Source organism: Lissotriton helveticus, chromosome 9 (genome assembly GCF_964261635.1).
Source record: "Lissotriton helveticus chromosome 9, aLisHel1.1, whole genome shotgun sequence".
Taxonomy (NCBI): domain Eukaryota; kingdom Metazoa; phylum Chordata; class Amphibia; order Caudata; family Salamandridae; genus Lissotriton; species Lissotriton helveticus.
Genome location: NC_136070.1, coordinates 63,709,218 through 63,727,783, shown reverse-complemented (window position 1 = coordinate 63,727,783; position 18,566 = coordinate 63,709,218). Strand labels below are relative to the sequence as shown.

At 45.1% G+C, this 18,566-nt stretch overlaps 1 protein-coding gene across 4 annotated transcripts in view; it reads right to left on the bottom strand.

Moving 5' to 3' along the window:
• Nucleotides 1-3,457: 3,457 nt before the first annotated feature.
• The window catches only part of ERH (ERH mRNA splicing and mitosis factor), a 29,629-nt gene continuing 14,520 nt past the window's right edge, over nucleotides 3,458-18,566 (bottom strand). For all 4 annotated transcript variants that reach the window (XM_078659455.1, XM_078659457.1, XM_078659456.1 and 1 more), the window contains exons 2-4: nucleotides 9,706-9,793; nucleotides 6,874-6,994; nucleotides 3,458-3,985 (exon numbers count right to left, since the gene is read on the bottom strand). In XM_078659455.1, coding sequence (XP_078515581.1) covers nucleotides 3,883-3,985; nucleotides 6,874-6,994; nucleotides 9,706-9,793 — 312 coding nt within the window. In that variant the 3' untranslated portion in view covers nucleotides 3,458-3,882. The remainder of the gene's footprint in view (nucleotides 3,986-6,873; nucleotides 6,995-9,705; nucleotides 9,794-18,566) is intronic.

The window sequence follows — 18,566 nt, the reverse complement described above, 5'->3', positions numbered from 1 at the left end:
CGCGTAAATGAAAGGGGACGGTATTCCACATTTTTGCTGCTGGAATGAAGAAAGCTTTATATCCATAAGTAGAAGTCAGTGCCCTAGTAATTTGAAGCAGACCTTTTGTTTGAGTCGTAATTGTCTGGCTGAGGGTCGCCAACGTTCTCCGTCATAAGACCTACTTAATTACGTTCAGTGAAATTCATCTTAGGCTACTAATAAGTGTTGTAATAGTGACCCCCTCAGACAAGATTACATTAGCAGCCACCCTATGCCAGATCACCCACCATCAATGGTCACCTCAGCGCATCAGACAGGTTTGCCAGCAGTATTGTAAAACAAGCATTTGCAATGCAATAGGTCTCGCATATACGCAAGTTTAAGCTATTGGCATTGTAAATGGCAATGCGTTTTATTTAGGTTTCAAAAACATCAATAAAAGGCATTGTCATTTACTTTATTTATTTAATTTATTTATTTTGAAAGTTTTATATAGCGCGAACAAGATCTTTGCAGATATCAGAGCGCTTTACAAAGCCGGGAATACCAACAAGCGAGTGAATTTAAACATAATAAGTGGGAGGGGTAGGTACGTGAGGGAGCAAATTAGTACAGCAAATCAATAATAAAAATATAACAGTTAAAAGTGTGCATAGCTGGTCAGTAGCGTCAATAATACAGGTGAAATACATAGTCATCGAGTTCGAACATAATAATACAGGTCGGTGTAGAGTCTTTATAGATCCATGCTCATAGGTCAGGTGTATTTGGCCATAAAAATAGCTTTCACTTCTTTTTTAAAAAGTGTAGTGGAGGAGATGAGCCTAGTTTCAGGAGGGAGTGAGTTCCAGATCCTGGGTGCCATTCCTGAGAAAGAGCGTTTATAAGTTTTTTCCTTCCGGAATCTTCGAGGTTTTAGCAGAAGATTGTTTGTGCCTCTGGTGTTTCTAGAGCCGCCAGAGATTGACAGCTTCTGAGTGAGGTATCCGGGAGAGCTCAGGTGTAGAGCCGTGTGTGTCAGGCAGGCGATTTTCAGATGTATTCTGGCTTCAAAAGGCAGCCAGTCTAGTGATTTCAGGTCAGGGGAGATATGAGAGTGCTTTTTTGATCCAGTGATGAGTCTCGCTGCAGCGTTTAGAGAGGCTCTTAGGGGTGCAGTAGTGGTTAACGGGAGACCGCAGAGGGCGGTGCTGCCGTATTCAATTCGCGGGATGACCAGTGCTTGTACTGCAGTTTGGAAGTCTTTGGCTGGTAGGAAGGGTTTAAGTTTCCTTAGGGTATTGATTTGGAAGTTCGCTCACTTAGTAACCTTGCTGATATGGTGCTGCATGTTGAGATTGGAGTCAAGAGTTATGCCTAGGGATTTCGCTTAATCCACTATGGTGGGTTGGACATTGAGTGCAGTTAGCTGTTTAAGCCAGGTTTGAGTGGTAGAGATCTTAGCTGGAGGTGAGATCAGCAGGAATTCTGTTTTCAGAGCATTGAGTTCGAGATGATGATCAGCAAGCCAGGATTGGGTGCTTCTGATCGTAGAGTTCAGGAGTACGATGTCATTGAGGGATTGTAATTTGAGATATAGTTGAGTGTCATCTGCGTACATGTGAAAAACATGTACAATGTCAATAGCTCAAACTTGTGTGAATGCGAGACCTGTTGCATTGCAAATGCTTGGTATACTAAACCCTACACTTGGTCAGTACATACCTAAATTTAAGACCATGTCTGTGTGGCCCTTTCACAATTACACTCATCTTCATTTTAATCTGCACTTAGTAGCACTTTACTTCTCTTGCTTTTGAGAGTGGCTTCCTCATACTAAATATTTATCTAGATCTCCAGCTATACTTTAGTAGCACTCTGTCGATTCAGAGATGCATCAGTGTAGTATTTGTGTGAATCGATTTGGCAGCTATTTATATATTTACATTAACTCTCGCCTATTCCCATTTTAGCAGATATATATATTTGATCCCTTTGCTTATTTGTTTTACTTGTATTATCGACTTACCTGATTGTCTATGCTCCCTCTTATTTGTACTATGTATATTATTGACTTACCTGTTTGACTATGCTCCCTCATGTACCTACCCTACCCCATTTTTTACCTACAATTTCGCTATGCCCAAATGCCTGTTATGCACTCTCCTGTTCTTACCCCCTGTCTTTGTAAAGCGCTCTGATATCTGCAAAGATCTTGTTTGCGCTATATAAAACTTTCAAAATAAAAATAAATAAATAAATATATATTTTAACTTGTATGGGCGGATTGATTTTTATGTCCTAAGCCTTACATGTCGAAGTTACGTTTTACGACAGCTGAGTTTTTAAGTAGAATTTAAACAATGTTTTATGCCATTTCCACTTTAATAGACGTGCGTGTCTAAATAAAGTAGGACATTAATACTGGACCGGAAAGACTAATATCCAGATTAGACCAACTCTTAAACCATGACTCCATAATAAGGTCAGAGTGGCGACCAGAGAGGAACTCCTAAATCTGCACATTGACAAGCATGTAAGGTACTCTGGAAAGGGTTAGAGCAGCTTTCGATAGCTACAAAACCTGATGAAAACGGGAGGCCAAAGCTGTGCGATATAAGCTGCCCACTTCCAAGAAAATATCACAAACGCACACTTTTCTTTTTAGGCATGAGCTAGGACAGACAACTTTAGAAAGACTATAAAGTGTCACAAATTGGGAAGCTTAGAGTTTCACTCCTAGGCGGTTGAGTAGCTGAGGAATGCACGATTTGTCCCTAAACCGGAATGGGGGGTGGCACTGGGCACACGCAGATGGGCTTGCCCTTGATGCATCCATGCTGCAAGTGTCTCTATAAGCTCAGTCTTCCACTCCAATCCCACCTCCCTTGGAACAACTAGACCACCAACGAACCAAAATGGAGTCTAGTACATGACTTAATCGCAATAGCCACTAAAAGACTCGCCCGAGTAATAAACAAATGAGGCACAACAAACAAGGACGTTAAAGCAAAAATAAAAAATGGGCTGATAAATTCAAAGTAGATTCAGACTCAATGCAAAGTACACAAAGGTCTTTAGAAACAATACGAAAGTGCAGCATAAATTAGCAAACAGAATTGCATTCAACAGAGGAGATCTGTGTTGTAGAATACAAATTAAACACTAAAGTGCCACGCCCCCATAAAAAGCAACGTCACATTTTATCAGTACCTGGACCAATGAAGTTCAGCAAAAGCAGCATCTTCTTTCGGTCTGCCACAGGACGAGGATGTTCAGATTTTGATGGTATCCCACAGGTCTGCTCGTACGGACGATACGTTATAAAGTCTTACCATTGGGGTTTTAACTTACCAAGAGAGTAGTAGTTTAGAAAAAAAAATGGATTGCAAGGCAACCAGATGAGGTGGATGGCTTGGAGTGGGAAACAGTGCATTCACTGTGTGAAGCCGTACATCGATAATTAAAAAACAAAAAAGGACCACATATGCACCTGTAAGGTTTTAAGTGGGTGTTTTTATTATTCTTTACCCAGAAAACATCTTCTGCAACACGTTTCAAGAGGTGCACTCGGAGGATGACAAATTACAAAACAGAGACCCTTTACTCAGGTGTGAGGGCATAGAGGCAAGGTGTTGGCAAACCAAATAAAAGCCAGCTGCTCAAAATCCTCAGACAAACCTGGAACATGCTGCAACTTTAAACCCTTTTTTTGCTTTTAAATATAGAAAGATAAAATGGAACAAAACAATCATTCATCACCCTCCCCTTAAAAAAAAAAAAGTCAGTCGTGGGCGAGAACAAAATGGAAACTGTACTGCTATAATACAAAACTGGCTACTACACGCTGTACATACCGGCTCAACCTCCCACCCAAAGCCTCCCCCCTCCCATTGGACGCGAGTGGTGCTGTCCTCCAGGTCATTTGCCCGCCTGTTGGGCCTGTCTGCGCAGGAGCACGTAGATCTTCTCTTTGATCCAGTCTTTGTTGTATGGTTGGTACGTCTGGGTGTCCGCACGGTAACTAGAAGAGAAGGCAGAGGGTGCAGAGTTAGGCACCATGACACAAGGGAGGGTTTGTACTCATCTACAGTCTTGCCATAGGGTTAGGCGCCTAGAAGTCAACCATTTAGTGGAAAGGGGACCATCCAGGTACACAGGTAACTAAAGAGGAAGGTGCAGTGCTGAAAAGCGTGGCATGAGGGAGGGCACGCAAACTTTTAAAAAAAAGTCAGTGGCCTAGAAGTCAACCATTCACTTCCAAGGGGTTCTATACAGGGCACACTGCCAGGTGCGTGTTCTTCTAGTCTTCCAGGTTGAAACAAATAATTAAAGACTGGTGCATGGTCTAAAAAGAATTAATGTCAGTTACTGCGGGAGAACACAAGGTAGTATGAATGAAGCAATATAGCTTGGAGATCAAGAGGTTCACTCGCTGCAGGTCCACCCTGCCTTAAATCAGAAAACAAAGGTGAACCGCAAACTTAGGCAGCACAGCACCCATCGGAAGCACCAATGAGAGGGTGGCCTATCCAAGTACACGAATTATTAAAATCAGGTACATTTCTTGCCTGCAATAGGCTCGGATGGCCAAGCAGGCAAAAAAAATAAAAAACACGATATTTAGAAGGAAAAAAAAAAAAAAACAATGGGCCATTGTACTACCTGAAAACACTTTATAGCCTCGCCTGGTGTGGGTGATTTTATTTTTTTGCAAAGTAGGCAGTCTTCTAAACAGAAGGGCACGCAGATTTAACCACCCTGAAACGTTCACTCGTGTTCGACATCCCCCACTAGTCTGTGCTCCCAGGTGGACAGCAACACCGACGTCCACTATAGTCTTCTGGGCACTACAAGGCCACAATAGTGCACCCCCTCGATACTGGTGATGTGCAGCATGCAATAGGACAATTATGCAGTCCCTTATACGGCACTATTATTTCGCCTTCTTGTAATTTCAACACTAATATCTGGGCGAACGTTGAATCCAATTAGCAGCAGGTTAACAACTGGGTACAGCCATCAGAAAGGGAACGGCAGGTAGTTAACAAAGGATCGCGGCACCACGTGTGGCTTTTTCCCCAACTTGAGTTGGAGCTGAAATATGGAATATTTAAATCTACAGTGGGTGGTTCATTGTGGGGGACGTGCATTAAATCTATTCCACAGAACGCCAGAGCGGTAGATCACAATGGCAGTGGCATTACCCAAGCGCGGATTGACTAACTAGACAATACATTCCGCCACAGGCACTGACGGGTTAGCACAGAAATATCGGTCTCTAACACACGCAGCGAGTGCTTACTTTTTTATTTTTTATTTTTAATGAATACGCCTGTATTTTTGGATGTACGGATTTCTAGTAACTGGGTAAATGAACAATTCATGAATCACGAGAACAATCAATACTTAAAATATCCAGATGCTACATTTCATTCGGCCACGATCTAATTTTAACGAGCAAGAATATAAGGCTACAGTGCCACCAAGTGGTCACCGTTCGAAAGTACGTCTTGACAGTAAGCAAAGTGCTGAATATTGCACTGCCATTGCGGCCCGCCGAATCGGACCAATACATACCCCACTAGGAACTTTAGACAGCATCATTCAGAAGTCCCATGTCAATGCCAAACCTCATGCTTACGCATATTCCTCATGTGATGTAAAATCTTTAAGTGATTCCCACTGGACACCAGACGTACCATCACACCAGTCCTAATCACAAACAGATTGGACTACAGCAACGCCTAGACCTCCCACGCTGAAGCCATATTACACATCCGAGCTTCACTGGCTCCCTATCCAGAAGCTCTTCCAGTTCAAACTTCTCATAAGTGCTCAAGTCACTACTCAGCACAGGTTGGTGGAAGTGAAGCTGGTCATTGAGGTATGCGGGACGCCTCAATCAGTAGCTTCACTTCCACCAACCCATCAAAAATCTTCGCTCAGAATCATGGAAGCATCAAGAAGCATGGTTTTATGCACTTTCAACAACAAAAAAGCAAAGCTAGACTATTTAAAAAAAATACCACCTGAACTTATCAATGCAAGTACAGAAGGAGAGTTTTACTAAAGTTTGCTACACAATGGTGAAACACCACATTGTACTGAAGGTAAAGGTGATGGCACTGAGCTGCCAGAATTGTCCTGTACGTGTACAACATTGGCTGACAGAACAGACAGGGGTGGAAAATAGGGCCGCTGCAGCACTCTCAAAATAACCATGCTGAGGTTTAGAAGGTGAATGAAAAATCAAGATGCATTGGTATATGGTCATTTCCTGTCTGTTCAAAGAGGTCAGATGTTAAGCTTCGCCTTCTGACAAGCAGCTGCTCATTCTTTTAACATGCAGATTGGTGGACACTTTTCTTTCTGACTAAAGTGAGAATTTTGTAAAGTGAACTATGTGACAATCTGGATAGCGTGGAAGGAAAGACTGTAGGATTATTTTTTAACACCACTAAATGTATATATTTGTAAACAAACTGTAATGTGATGGAAACAGATGCTACCAGCATCAAGACACTTTACGTGCAAGTTACATTCACTGAAACAAAATATGTTCCCACATTATCTTCGTGTGCTACATGTCTGCACAAATTTAGTCGCCATGTTAATGGAAAATGTGAAGTCTATAAATGGCAGTGCACTACCCTACCATGCTTCAGTAACATACTTGCACCAGTGTACGCCATAATGCAGAGCCAGCTATATACCCTCTCCTGCTGAATGAAGGTGGCTCACTTGCTGTACATTATTTTTGTGTAATACTTATATTGGTCACAATCCATATAACTTCAGTGATGTAACATTGATTGCAGCATCCCTATTCTAAAAAAAAAAAAAAAAAAAAAAAAAAAAAAAAAAGGCAGCCAAGTAAGGCCAGAGTTCTTTGTTCAACAGGATACTTACACAAGACAGCTGAGATCAGCCAAGTCGTCGATGAAGTCAAACAGTTGACTGATGTCGTAGGTTATGGATGGGCTGTTGGGGTTCATTCTCTTCAGATGCTCTTCATACATTTTGCAGACCCCTGCGGAGACAAAAGCAACCATTGCAGCAAACTACACGAAATGCAACAGAACATAACGCATCTCCACTCCCCCATCTCGCACCAATACAAGCCATCTCAGTGGTATTCTCTCGTTGCAGCCTTTCAATGAAAAGTATTCACACCAGCAAGCTGGGCACTGCTGAACGTTCCCAAATCTCCAGGTCCAGTTTACTGAAACCAAGAGTGAACATGCAGCGTGGGGCAAACATCCTGCAGGATTAAACCACAACGTGCACAGTGCCCAGTACGTGGCTCTTTCAAGAAACACTGCTTCAGTCTAGTTCTGTTGGGCCAGTATCCACTGCTTCCAAACCAGAACCTCACTGTACAGGCTACACCCCAGAATAAATCACAATGTATAAATTGTCACGAGTAAAACTGTGGTGAAAAGAACTGTGTGAAATGCCTTCTTTGCCGCCGACTATCCTCAACGAGCTGCACATGCGCATTACTACATGCAAGAGATCTCCGCTTAGAGTTGGATGACCCTGTAGTAACGTCACACCTAGGATCGCAGTGGTCTTGGTGAGAAGCAGAAGTTTAAGGAAGAAACATCCCAGAACTGCGTCCCCTCTTTATTGTATGTTGTCCAAAATAACTAAACTGCTTCTAAGCAACCACCACACTTCCATACCCACGGCAAGCAGTTTGGATGCGGCCGGCTCAGTGATAGGTACGGGAAACAAGTGGTCCTAGACCATAGGTTTAGTGATCAATAAATGAAAAACATCAGTTACTTAGTCAACACATGCGGTTACTACCTGCAAAAGAAAGAACACGCCAAATGCATTCACATATATCAAGCAGTACCCATGGTAAAGTTTGTCCGCCAAAAAGTCTTCAGAAGATTGCTTAATGGCAGTTTTATTTTCAAAATTATTTTATGAACACAATTTTCAGTTTATTCACCTGGTTACAGTCAAGTGGTGAATAAAGAAGTGCAAAGAAAGTGCTCGTGTAAAGAAGCAGAAGTGTAGGGGGGAACATTCAAAAATAGATCAATTTTAATCATTAGATAAACCAAGTCTAGATTAGACTTGTTGATACTGGAGGCTTGCCCCCGACGTTAGTTAGAGCCAAATTATTGTTCCTTTTCAACATAACAGTGAACTCATCAGCCGTGAGGTTTCCAAAATTTACAGGGGATGGGGGGCGAACAACAACGGGGTGCAGGCCCAGGGTGGGTTGAAGATGTGCAGATGGACAAAATAGGCAGTGAAAAAGAGGATACAAATCTAAAAAAAGCACAAATAAGAAATCATTGTTGTTACTCATTTATCCTAAACCGCTGACACCCAGTGACAAAACCAATCATACTGACAGGCTTTAGGTGTATGTCAGTTGTTGTGCCATTTATCTGGATAAAATTACATCTGAGAGAGAAACCAAAATACCTGTCAGGTGGCACACTATGGGAATCATAGAAATTTATTTGACAAGTTCCTTTATAGAGAGAACCCACATTTTATCATCTCACTTAAAGACCTGTTGGCACATTGTTCTATATGTGACTGGTTACAGTCTGCATCTGTGGGTGCTTCTTGAAGTCTTGTTACAGCATATTTTTCCAAAGGTAATGCTGCATGCAGTGCAAGAGACTGGGCAAGCATACATTTTAAAGGGTTATGGTGGTCATGCTGAACAATTTACACATTACAGTTGAACAAATTCTGCAGGAAGATATGGTGCAGTTTTTAATTTGTAATATTTCAAGACTATACGTTCCCACTGCTTAATAAGCCTTGATTTATTGCTACATTAATTGGTTATAAAATGCACCATTTGCCTTGTTCACATCGCTCGCAATATAAAAGTCATGCCCAATGTTTTCGCCTCACCACTTCCAAATATCACCAGCCACCACTGCACTGGGATGCTACAGCACTTAAAATCCTGAAATTCAAGTCTGACAGCCGAGCATTCATCTACATACGAGCAAAACAGTAGAAGTCTCAGCCTATCTAAATCATACCAAATTCAATGCTCTTCAAGAAGTCTAAAGGACCAAGGACCTTCGCTGCATCCCCTCTTACTCCCTTTTCAAAAGTGAACTCAAAGCACTTCTCCGCAACAAATATTGGGGTATATAACAATACTGTCACTGAGCTTGTCCACTCTTCTCTCCTCTCTTATTCCCCCTTCCATTCTGAATGCAACTTTTTATCACTTTTAGCTGTTTTCGCCTTTTTGTAAGTTTACCTTCCTTTTATTCCCCCCTTTTAAATGACGTATTGCAATACTGTATCACGTTGCTAATTTTGCACCTATTGTTATCCTATATTTTGTTGTTCTACCTTGTTGTAAAGCGCTCTGATACTCCAGGGTCCAGCAGCGCTATATAAAACCCTCGAAATAAATAGAGAAAACTATGGCTAAAACCTCTGTCACAAGACTACGCAGACATCACCTCCATAGACCAAGCGTATAACCACTTCAGGCCCTTGTTTGATTAGCTCACTTAGACTCAAAATAGTTAAAAGAATAGGTAAAGCAAAAAAAGAAAGTGGGCATGCTGCATTCTAATAAAGCAGAATAGAGTCTTCTGGGCTCAAATTTTGAAACATGGGTTCTGGGATATCAAAGGGGTTTAACCCATTCTTTGTCTAGGGGGAAATGCTCATGCCGCCTTAATGGTTTCAAATAGAAACCACCATTTATTATAATTCTTACAGCCTATGGGGAGCACATACCTTCCATGCACTCATTGACCGATTCATAGTCTGCATATGTTCTTCCTTCTGGCCTCTTGGTGGGCTGAACAAGAAGAATTGTGTGAGACTGTAAGGAAAGAGAGCGATTACATTTCAGCAGATGCAATGGTATGAACACATGAAAATGATAGTACAATACAAAACAGGTGCCCAAAAAAGGGGCACTCAAAAAGGACAACACACATTGAGAAAATTCCATGTCATTATCAGAGGCACAATCAACACTTCTTCTGAAGACCAGCCAAAATCGTAGTAGTTTTAGAGCGATTTGAGCGACGCCCTGGTCATTGATGATCAAGATCCACCTTCCCATATAGAGTATGAGATACTTCCGTATCCCAACTACCACCAGCCCTTGTTGAGTCCTACAAGATCAGTTGTTGCTAGTGCCCACTGACCTCTATACCACAAGGCCACAAGCTCTCAGGCGCCCGTGCCCAACAATAAAGAAAGCTCAAAAGGACTGTAGGAGATGGAAGGTACTGTTCATAGGTGGCTAGGTTGCTCTAGGGCAAGGTGTACTACAAGTTCAAAGATGAACTGAGCAGGATACGGCTTGGCAGGGCTCTGCAACTGAAGAGGGTGGTGCCTTGGGGGCAGACACCAATGTACCAAACACTGCATATCTAGGGAGGTAAAACGTAATCCATCTATGCGTAGGATACAACCAAGGAAATTGTGGTTAGCTCTCCAGGAAGTTCCAAAAGAGCACTTAAGGATTCCTGAATGGAGGAGCGTGGCAGTCACATTACCTGGCCTCTACACTACACTGACAACTACCTTCCTCCCTCATGGGGGAGAGAAATGGACAATGAGCCAAATCAGTTAAGCTCAAGGTATATTATAGGGCTCATAAGAGACTGCACATTGGTGGGGATAATTCAAGTCAACATGTATTAATGTAGAGGTTGAGATAAATTACAAAGTGAATAAGCAGCAAGGGGGCTAAATGCTAAGCCATCAATGAAATGCCACGTAAACCAGTAACGTTACACCACCCCTCCCCAGAAAGGAAGCAGATCTCCCCAAACTAAGCTCGACACACTGTGTGAAATTAATCTTTGTCCTCCGCCTCTGGGAATAAGGGCTAAGCAACTCTGCCCTCATTTTGGGTGGACGTGCCAAGAGGGAGGTGACCATGCAGTGATCTCAGGACCAGGTTCCCATCAACTTACTTTATGAAGAGTGGCAGACCTCCTTAGCTTGCATTAAAGGAGCAGGTGCAGTGTTCTCTGGCTCTAGTCATATCATACCCCCACCAACCTTTAGTTATAATATCAGCTAATCCATGGTCCTATAAAACCAGAAGTTGAACATAGAAGGTTCTGCGCCATGAACAAACCAGCGTTGGCAAAGCAAAAAGGACTGACACTTGCTGCTCTTTTTTGGCCAAAGCCATCAGCCCGCTGTGCCACTGAAATAGAAAGAAGTTAATTACAGTGGGCAAGGAAGGTAAAGAAAAAAATTGGAGGACATTGCAGGTAACCTAAAACTAGAATAAAAAATAGCTGAAGCCTCAATCTCTAAAGCAGAATTAAAATTGGACTAAAAGAATCTAGATTGGCGGACTTGAAATATGTAAGGAACAAACCTTCTGCAAAATACGTTAGATTCATGGGAAAATATAAACGTATTCCCGCATTTATCTGCATTCCCAGATGCCTGGTTACGAATACTACTAATAAAGTTCCAGTCAGGATTAAATGTGCGTTATTTAAGAGCTGAGAAATTTGAAACCCATCTTGAGAATAACTGCACATGTGGACTGCCGTTTCATAACCTCAATGTTCATGTTTTAATTGATGATAGCCATTTTTATAGGCAACGTGGCTTGAATTTAAAACCTCGTAAAAAAATATATTGTTGAAATTATGCACTAGAACTTCTCTTAAGAATGGAATTCTTTGATGTGGCTTGTGCACTGGCTAAGTTTCTTGTATGGCCAGCTGAATGAGCAGCGCCTCCTACTATTTGACACGCCCAACACTGACATTGTAGATAGGAGAGAAATGGTATCTGAATCAGCTACGGCCTCCATATAAAAATTAAAGTCACCCAAAACTGTAAGATTACTAAGCAGAATGTACGCTTCTAAGAGACTGCCCGTCGTTTGGGCAAATCTAGTGTGTTGCCCTGGAGGCAGTACAAAAGAATTCCTTTTAGAACCTGCTTCAATAGTTTGAGTTCCCAATGGCCAACCTGAGCTCTATCAAGAAATTCATGACCGAGGAACTTTGTAAGCCAGTTGGCCAGTGCTGCTCCAGGATTGAAGATAGCGCTAAAGAGAGATTTTTTAGTTATGTTAGACTCTAAGCTACATATACAGCCTGAAAGCTCCTGTTAGGGCTCCATTATCTTTTTATAACTCTACACCCCAAGCTTCACCCAGGAAACAGACATCAACATTCCTTGTATGATCACACCCTGAGCTTCCTTTAGCGTGACCACTACCCCAAACAAGTAGACACATGTCCCATTTCTTTACACAAAGGAACAACCTAGACCTGCCAAATTACTACATCTTTTTCCCTTAAATTAAGGATAGATATTCAAATAATGCAACAATGATGCAGAAACAAGACAAACTTGCCCTTTCTTCCACAACCAACGCCCACAAGAGCAAGGTACCCCATAACACCCAAAGGAGCAGCTAGACACCCACCACACACAACAACCAGGCACACTAAGTGGCCAAACCAATAGGACCACATGCCAGGTAAAAGAAAGCACCTAAATTGCACAATAACAACAGCTACCCAACGAGCACAGAAATAAAATTACTAGCACAGCAAAACCAAACTAAAAGTGCAATACAGCCCTGAAAAAACAAGCATTGGCATAGCCAATAGGTCTCGCTTGTGGGAGAAAGGCAGTCTTTGCCTTGCAGCAGGCAGATGCGAGTGGAGCGCGCACTGGAGAGGGAGGGGGTGGGAGGACTAGGCAGCGGGAGAGGGAGAAAGGGGCGCGAGAGCCCAAGGCAATGGGCAGTAGTGATACATGAAGCAAAAATTACAAGTGAGCATGTTACAAAAGCAAACGGTACGTTACATGAGGCAATAGTGACAGTTGTGCAAGTATCAAGAGCAACAAAATACAAGAGGTAGCAAACGAATAGCATATCTGAGGGAACACGGCCTGGGGGAAGCTGGCTGGGGAGGGGGAGGAGAAATGAAAGGAAGGCTGTGTGTGGCGTAATTAGGGGAGGAGAAGCCGCAGAGCGCACGCTGGGCGAAGTCCTTTGATGTGCTGTGCGGCAAATGGAGGGAGGCTGATGCGCGTTCATGTTTGAACACGTGGTTCACATGAACTTCATGAAAACGCCAGCAAAAAGCTGGTGGTTTCATGATGTTTTCGCCGCTTGAATTCTCGCTCCGCTCGATGCGCATGCACGCATCGATAGGTCGCGAGACCTAAAAACAAAGAAACAGTTCAGTAAACACCAGTCCGCATCATAAGATGAAGCCTCCATACACCACAGGTAGGCCAGATACAAGAATTCAGACACATACCAGCAGCTGTCACTCGCGCTCTAACCACCAGCAACTTGGCCTACGGAACCACCCTCTACACCAGGATCACCAATCAATTCCCTGGAAGACTACAAACCATTCCGAACTCTGCATCTAGATTTATCCCCGACCTCCCACACAGAACTCATTACAATGCACCTCAGAAGCTCCAGATACACAAACGCACTAGTTGCAAACTCCACACAATCACAACACAACTCAGGCCCTACCTACCATTGTCTTATCTCCTTCCATCAACCAGACCAGACACCTCTGCTACCCAGGACTTCTACTCACACACATCCCATACATACACAGAACCACATTAGGTCAGGCCATTTCTTGCATTGCTCCTTAAGTGTGCAACAGCCTCCCACTCCACATCAGAGCCTTCTCTTATCTTCTTGAATTCCGCAAGAATCATAAGATAACCGACCACCATGGCGGCCGCTGCAAGACAGGTTGAGCTAGATCTCTGACCTCCTGGCCAGGGAACTCTGCTCTCCCCTGGCACAGGTCAGTCGTTGCGCCGCTGCCCCCAGCACCTCATCACAGGTAGGTGTTAGAGGCCTTCCTACACCCGCAGGCTCCCGCCTGCGCCTCATCCCTGGTGGTACAGTGGGAGAGCCTTGCTCTTCTGCTGGTCCACTCTGCCAGCCTCGTCTGTCTGCCTGTCTCCTGCTTTTCTACCCAGTTTGTGCTCTGCTGCCTTTTTGTCTGTTTTGTGCATTGTGCTTTTGCCTCTGTCTATTTATGCCTGTAGTGTCCTTTTTCCTCGTATTGCGCCCTTTTTTTCAGTTTTCCTGTTGCTGCTGCCCTCCCCCCTTGCCAGTTCCTGCTCCCACCTCCGCAACCTCCCATGCCCCCTACTTAATGACAGCTGCTGCACCAAAGGCAAGCCATGTGCGCTTGTCCGTGACCAGCGACCCTGGTTCTCTCACCTCCCACCACTAGGACTCTGCTGCCCTCCACACATTGAACCCTGGAATAAACAACTGCCAGCTATCGATATCGAACGCCACCCACAGCCAGTTCTCCTGCCGACACCGCACCTTCAACCACCTTACCATCACAGCTACCACCCACCGGACGCCAGCTCACCCAGACCGCAGAGCTGCATCCTCCTCCAAGCTCCCTGCACAGACATGCAGTAGAAATCTGGGACCTCCTTGACACCCTGTCACTAGACATCGCCTTCCTCACAGATACTTGGACCAACGCCACCTCCGCCATTGCTACCATCATCCCCAGATACAAGATCGAGAGGAGGGACCGCCTCAACTACCTGAGAGGAGGACTTGCCATCGCCCACATCCAGCACAAACGACTCCTCGGCCGCAACAGAACACCTCCATTTCCAGATCCAGACCAACCATATGCGACACCCTTGCCTACAGACCTCCCCGACCACGAACTGCGTTCGCTGCAACCATCACTGACCTCATTGTGCCCCACGCCATCGGCTTCATGGACTACATACTGCTCGACACCTGAATTTTGACCTTGCCAACTCCAGCGAACCCAACTCCATCCCCCTCCTGGACAACCTCACCAACATCAGACTGAAACAGCTCTTTATCACTCCTACCCACAAAGTAGGACACACCCTCAACCCCATGTTCATGGAGGGAACAACATCCATGTCAGCCACAATACACAACCTCGCGGAACGGACCACCATTGAATACACTTCTCTAAAACCACTGCACACAAAGTGACACCAAGCCCCTGCGCAGGAATTGCGCAAGGTCTCCCAAGAACACCCTCAACCACGCCATGACCAACATTAACTCTACAGCCCACGAAGTACACAGACGGGTCACCGACTGCGCAGACAAGCTCGGAAACCACCTGGTTCACCACCAACCTCAGAGAATACAGATGCACATGCAGACGTCTGGAGAAACAGCTAAACCCCGTAAGCACGGACCTGCTACAAGAACACCAAGACAGTATACACCCAGAGCATCAGATCCACCAAGAGGAATTTATCCAGGACACAATCCTCACCAACTCCAGCAACCCGAAGGAACTCTTCAGCGTCACAGGAATTGACTGTACCCCCCAGCAAAGCCCCAGACATCTCGCCCTCCCATGACCGTTGCAACAAACTCAGCTCCTACTTCCATCTCAAGATCAAGGCCCTCTATGACAACTTCAACAAACAGATACCAGACTCCGAAACCTCTCCCACCTCCAGCAACGCCAGCCAACCTACCATCTGCGCCTGGACCCCAGTCACTACAGAAGAAACCACCACGAACATGGAGAGCATTCACTCAGGAGCCTGCCCGCCACACATCGTCCAAAGAGCAGCTGCATCCACAGCACTCAAACTAAGACTCACCATCAACTCAACCGTTGAAACCGGCACGTTCCCTGGCGGCTGGAAACACAGAAGTCAAGCCCCTCCTCAAGAAGCCCTCCGCTAACCCAACAGACCTCTCTCTCTCTCTCCCCCCTTCGCAGCTAAAGTAACTGAGAATATAGTCAACATCCAGCTCACGAACTTCATCAAAGCCAACTCCATCCTCGACACCTCCCAATCTAGATTATGCCGCAACCACAGCACCGAGACCGCCCTCTTAGCCGCCACAGACTACATTCACACTGTCCTTGACCAGGGCCACACAGCGGCCCTCATCCTACTAGACCTCTCTGCAGGCTTTGAAACCACCAGACTCCAGGACGCAGGTATACAGAGAACCACCCTTGACTGGATACGCTTTTCGTCACCAGCTGAGCCCAATGAAGCACTCCCACCCTACCTCTTCGAACCCACAGAGATCAGCTGCAGAGTAACCCAAGGATCATCGCTCCGCCTCACGGTTTTCAAGATCTGCATGGCCCCCTTCGCCACAATTGTCAGACAGTATGGACTCAAACTAGTACCCTACACTTTGTAGCTGGCTAACACCCCATAACCAGGGAACACGGAGGACCTGGATTTCAAGCCAGGACTTGACTGACCTCTATTGTGAGGTGATTACCCAGGCTACACTACCACTAAGGATCTTTGTGAATACTCTACTAGATCAACTAAGCCCTGATGAAGTTCCTTATGCAAAAGGAACAAAACGCGTTGGCTGATTTTATGTCAATCATAACTAAAGAAGGATAATGGACTAAAACGTGCTATCCCGACTTCATTTCTGGTGCACCTTCCATTCCAAAGTATCTTGTTCTTTCTGGATGCCAGTGGCTCTAAACGGCGACGAGTGCCGGAAGCAGATGCACAGGACAACTAATTTAATGCAACAGGGATTGATGTGCAGAGCCTGTGGTCAGCCTGTGACTATGGTCTATTATTGTAAAATATCCTATGCTGACGACACCCAGCTCATACTCTTCACAAAGGAACCCGGCGCCACCATACTCAGCTTCCTGGAAAAAATAAGAGACTCCGCTTCCTGGATGAGCAGCAGCTGTCTGAAGCTCAACTCAGAATACAGAAGTTCTCTGACCAACACCCACCGCAGGGGGGCAACACCTGATGGTGCACTGCCCTCGGCAAACCCCTACACCGGACCACACCTGCAACCTCGGCATCACACTCGACTCATCCCCCACCATGACCCAACAGGTCATCGCCCTCTCCTCAACCCTCCACACCATCTGCAAGACCTTCAAATGAATCTCCCCCTAATCCAAAAAGACTGTCACCTACACACTCAACCAGCAGACTTGACTACGGAAACACCCTCTGCGCAGGAACCAACAAAACCATGCTCCAAAAATTCCAGACCACCCAGAACACCGCCGCCAGACTCGCCCTCGGCTTCCCTCGACAAGAACACATCACCCAGCACCTACGAGACCCCCACTGGCTCTCAGTCGAGAAGTGTGACCTGCAAGCTACTCACGCCTACAAATCTCTCCACAACACCAGACCCTAGTACTGCAGCAAAAGTCTTTCTACACACCCAAGAGAAGCCTCCGCAGACCTCGCATCCGCCACAGAGCCAGAATGGGCGGAAGAGCCCACTCCTACAAAGCGGGAAAGACCTGGAACAAACTCCTGCTATTCAGATGTTCCCCCACTCTGCATGCTTTCAAGAGCCTCAAGACCTGGCTCTTTGGGTAAGACAGCTGCACGATTCCCCCACCCCTGCACCTTGAGGGCTGAGTAGCGCGCTTCAAAAATCCCCGATTGATTGGCCATATGCAGGGTCTATGCACATACAACTGCTCAGCGCCGGGATACCCTGGCAGGTGATAGCAACTTTAAAAACACACAAGATTACAATCACTGACAAACGCTTATGGTAGTACTATAAACCCGATACATCTTCCCATTTGTACAAAATGATTATACGTCCCAGAGCAGACCAGTAAAAGAAAAACATGCAGCACTATACCTCACTGTTGTAATTTTGCTCCAGTACAGTGCAGGCGTTGAAACTTTCCATTCTTACAATGACAATCTTATAACACACTAGACTAACTTGCGGCCACAAGATACTGAGTAGTACACGTTCACACATTTTCTCATGCAACAGGGTACTACTCTTCCCTAGCTTTAAACATCCCACGGTACTCCAACATGCACTCTCACGCGACAGGGATGCAGCGATTCCTCCCCATAGAGCAATCACACCTCCTATACAGACCCAGAGGGCTGGAACAAGTGGGGGGCAACGATGTTACAGATGTAAAGGGAGACCACAGCCTTGCAGTGAGTATACAAAATTAGGAGATTCGAATTTTAGGCTTGGGGTATCAGATAAGCCACGACTTCAGTCAGAAGAGAACTGCATAGTACAGGTGGGCTCTTTACCCTCACAATTAACTCAGGAGGTACCTCGAAAGTACTTGTAAGCATCTGTTAGCTGTGGGATAAAGGGTGCCTTGTCACAGAAATTGTGACTGTGCGCTGGCAGAGACACTAGCAAGGGGAACCTTAACGCACTCAAGAGGTGATCGTTTAAAAATGAATGCACTAGCAAATGCAGATCTGACCAAATGCAAGGAGAAATGGTAATGTTTCACCTGTTTTTTATGTTGCTTTAAATTCAGATGCGTTAGCACTACTTTCTCTCAATATATTCCAATATCAGTGACTTTAAGTCCTCCCCGCCAGAGGTCTGCAACCCTTATATCCCATTTCAGTTTGGAAGACAGCTGCCATTGACTATCTCCCTCGGGAAAACACCCCATCACGAGCTCCCTAAAACTCCAGATTGAGGGAAGAATGCGCTGTAGGTCTTCTCTCACGGGTCCCACCAACCCTGCTCGACGGATCACAATCTACCTAAGGAATGAGCGCCACCAAATCCGTAGTCAATATGTCTACGCTGGCAGAGAGTGGCAAAGCTTCGTACTTAAAGCGCC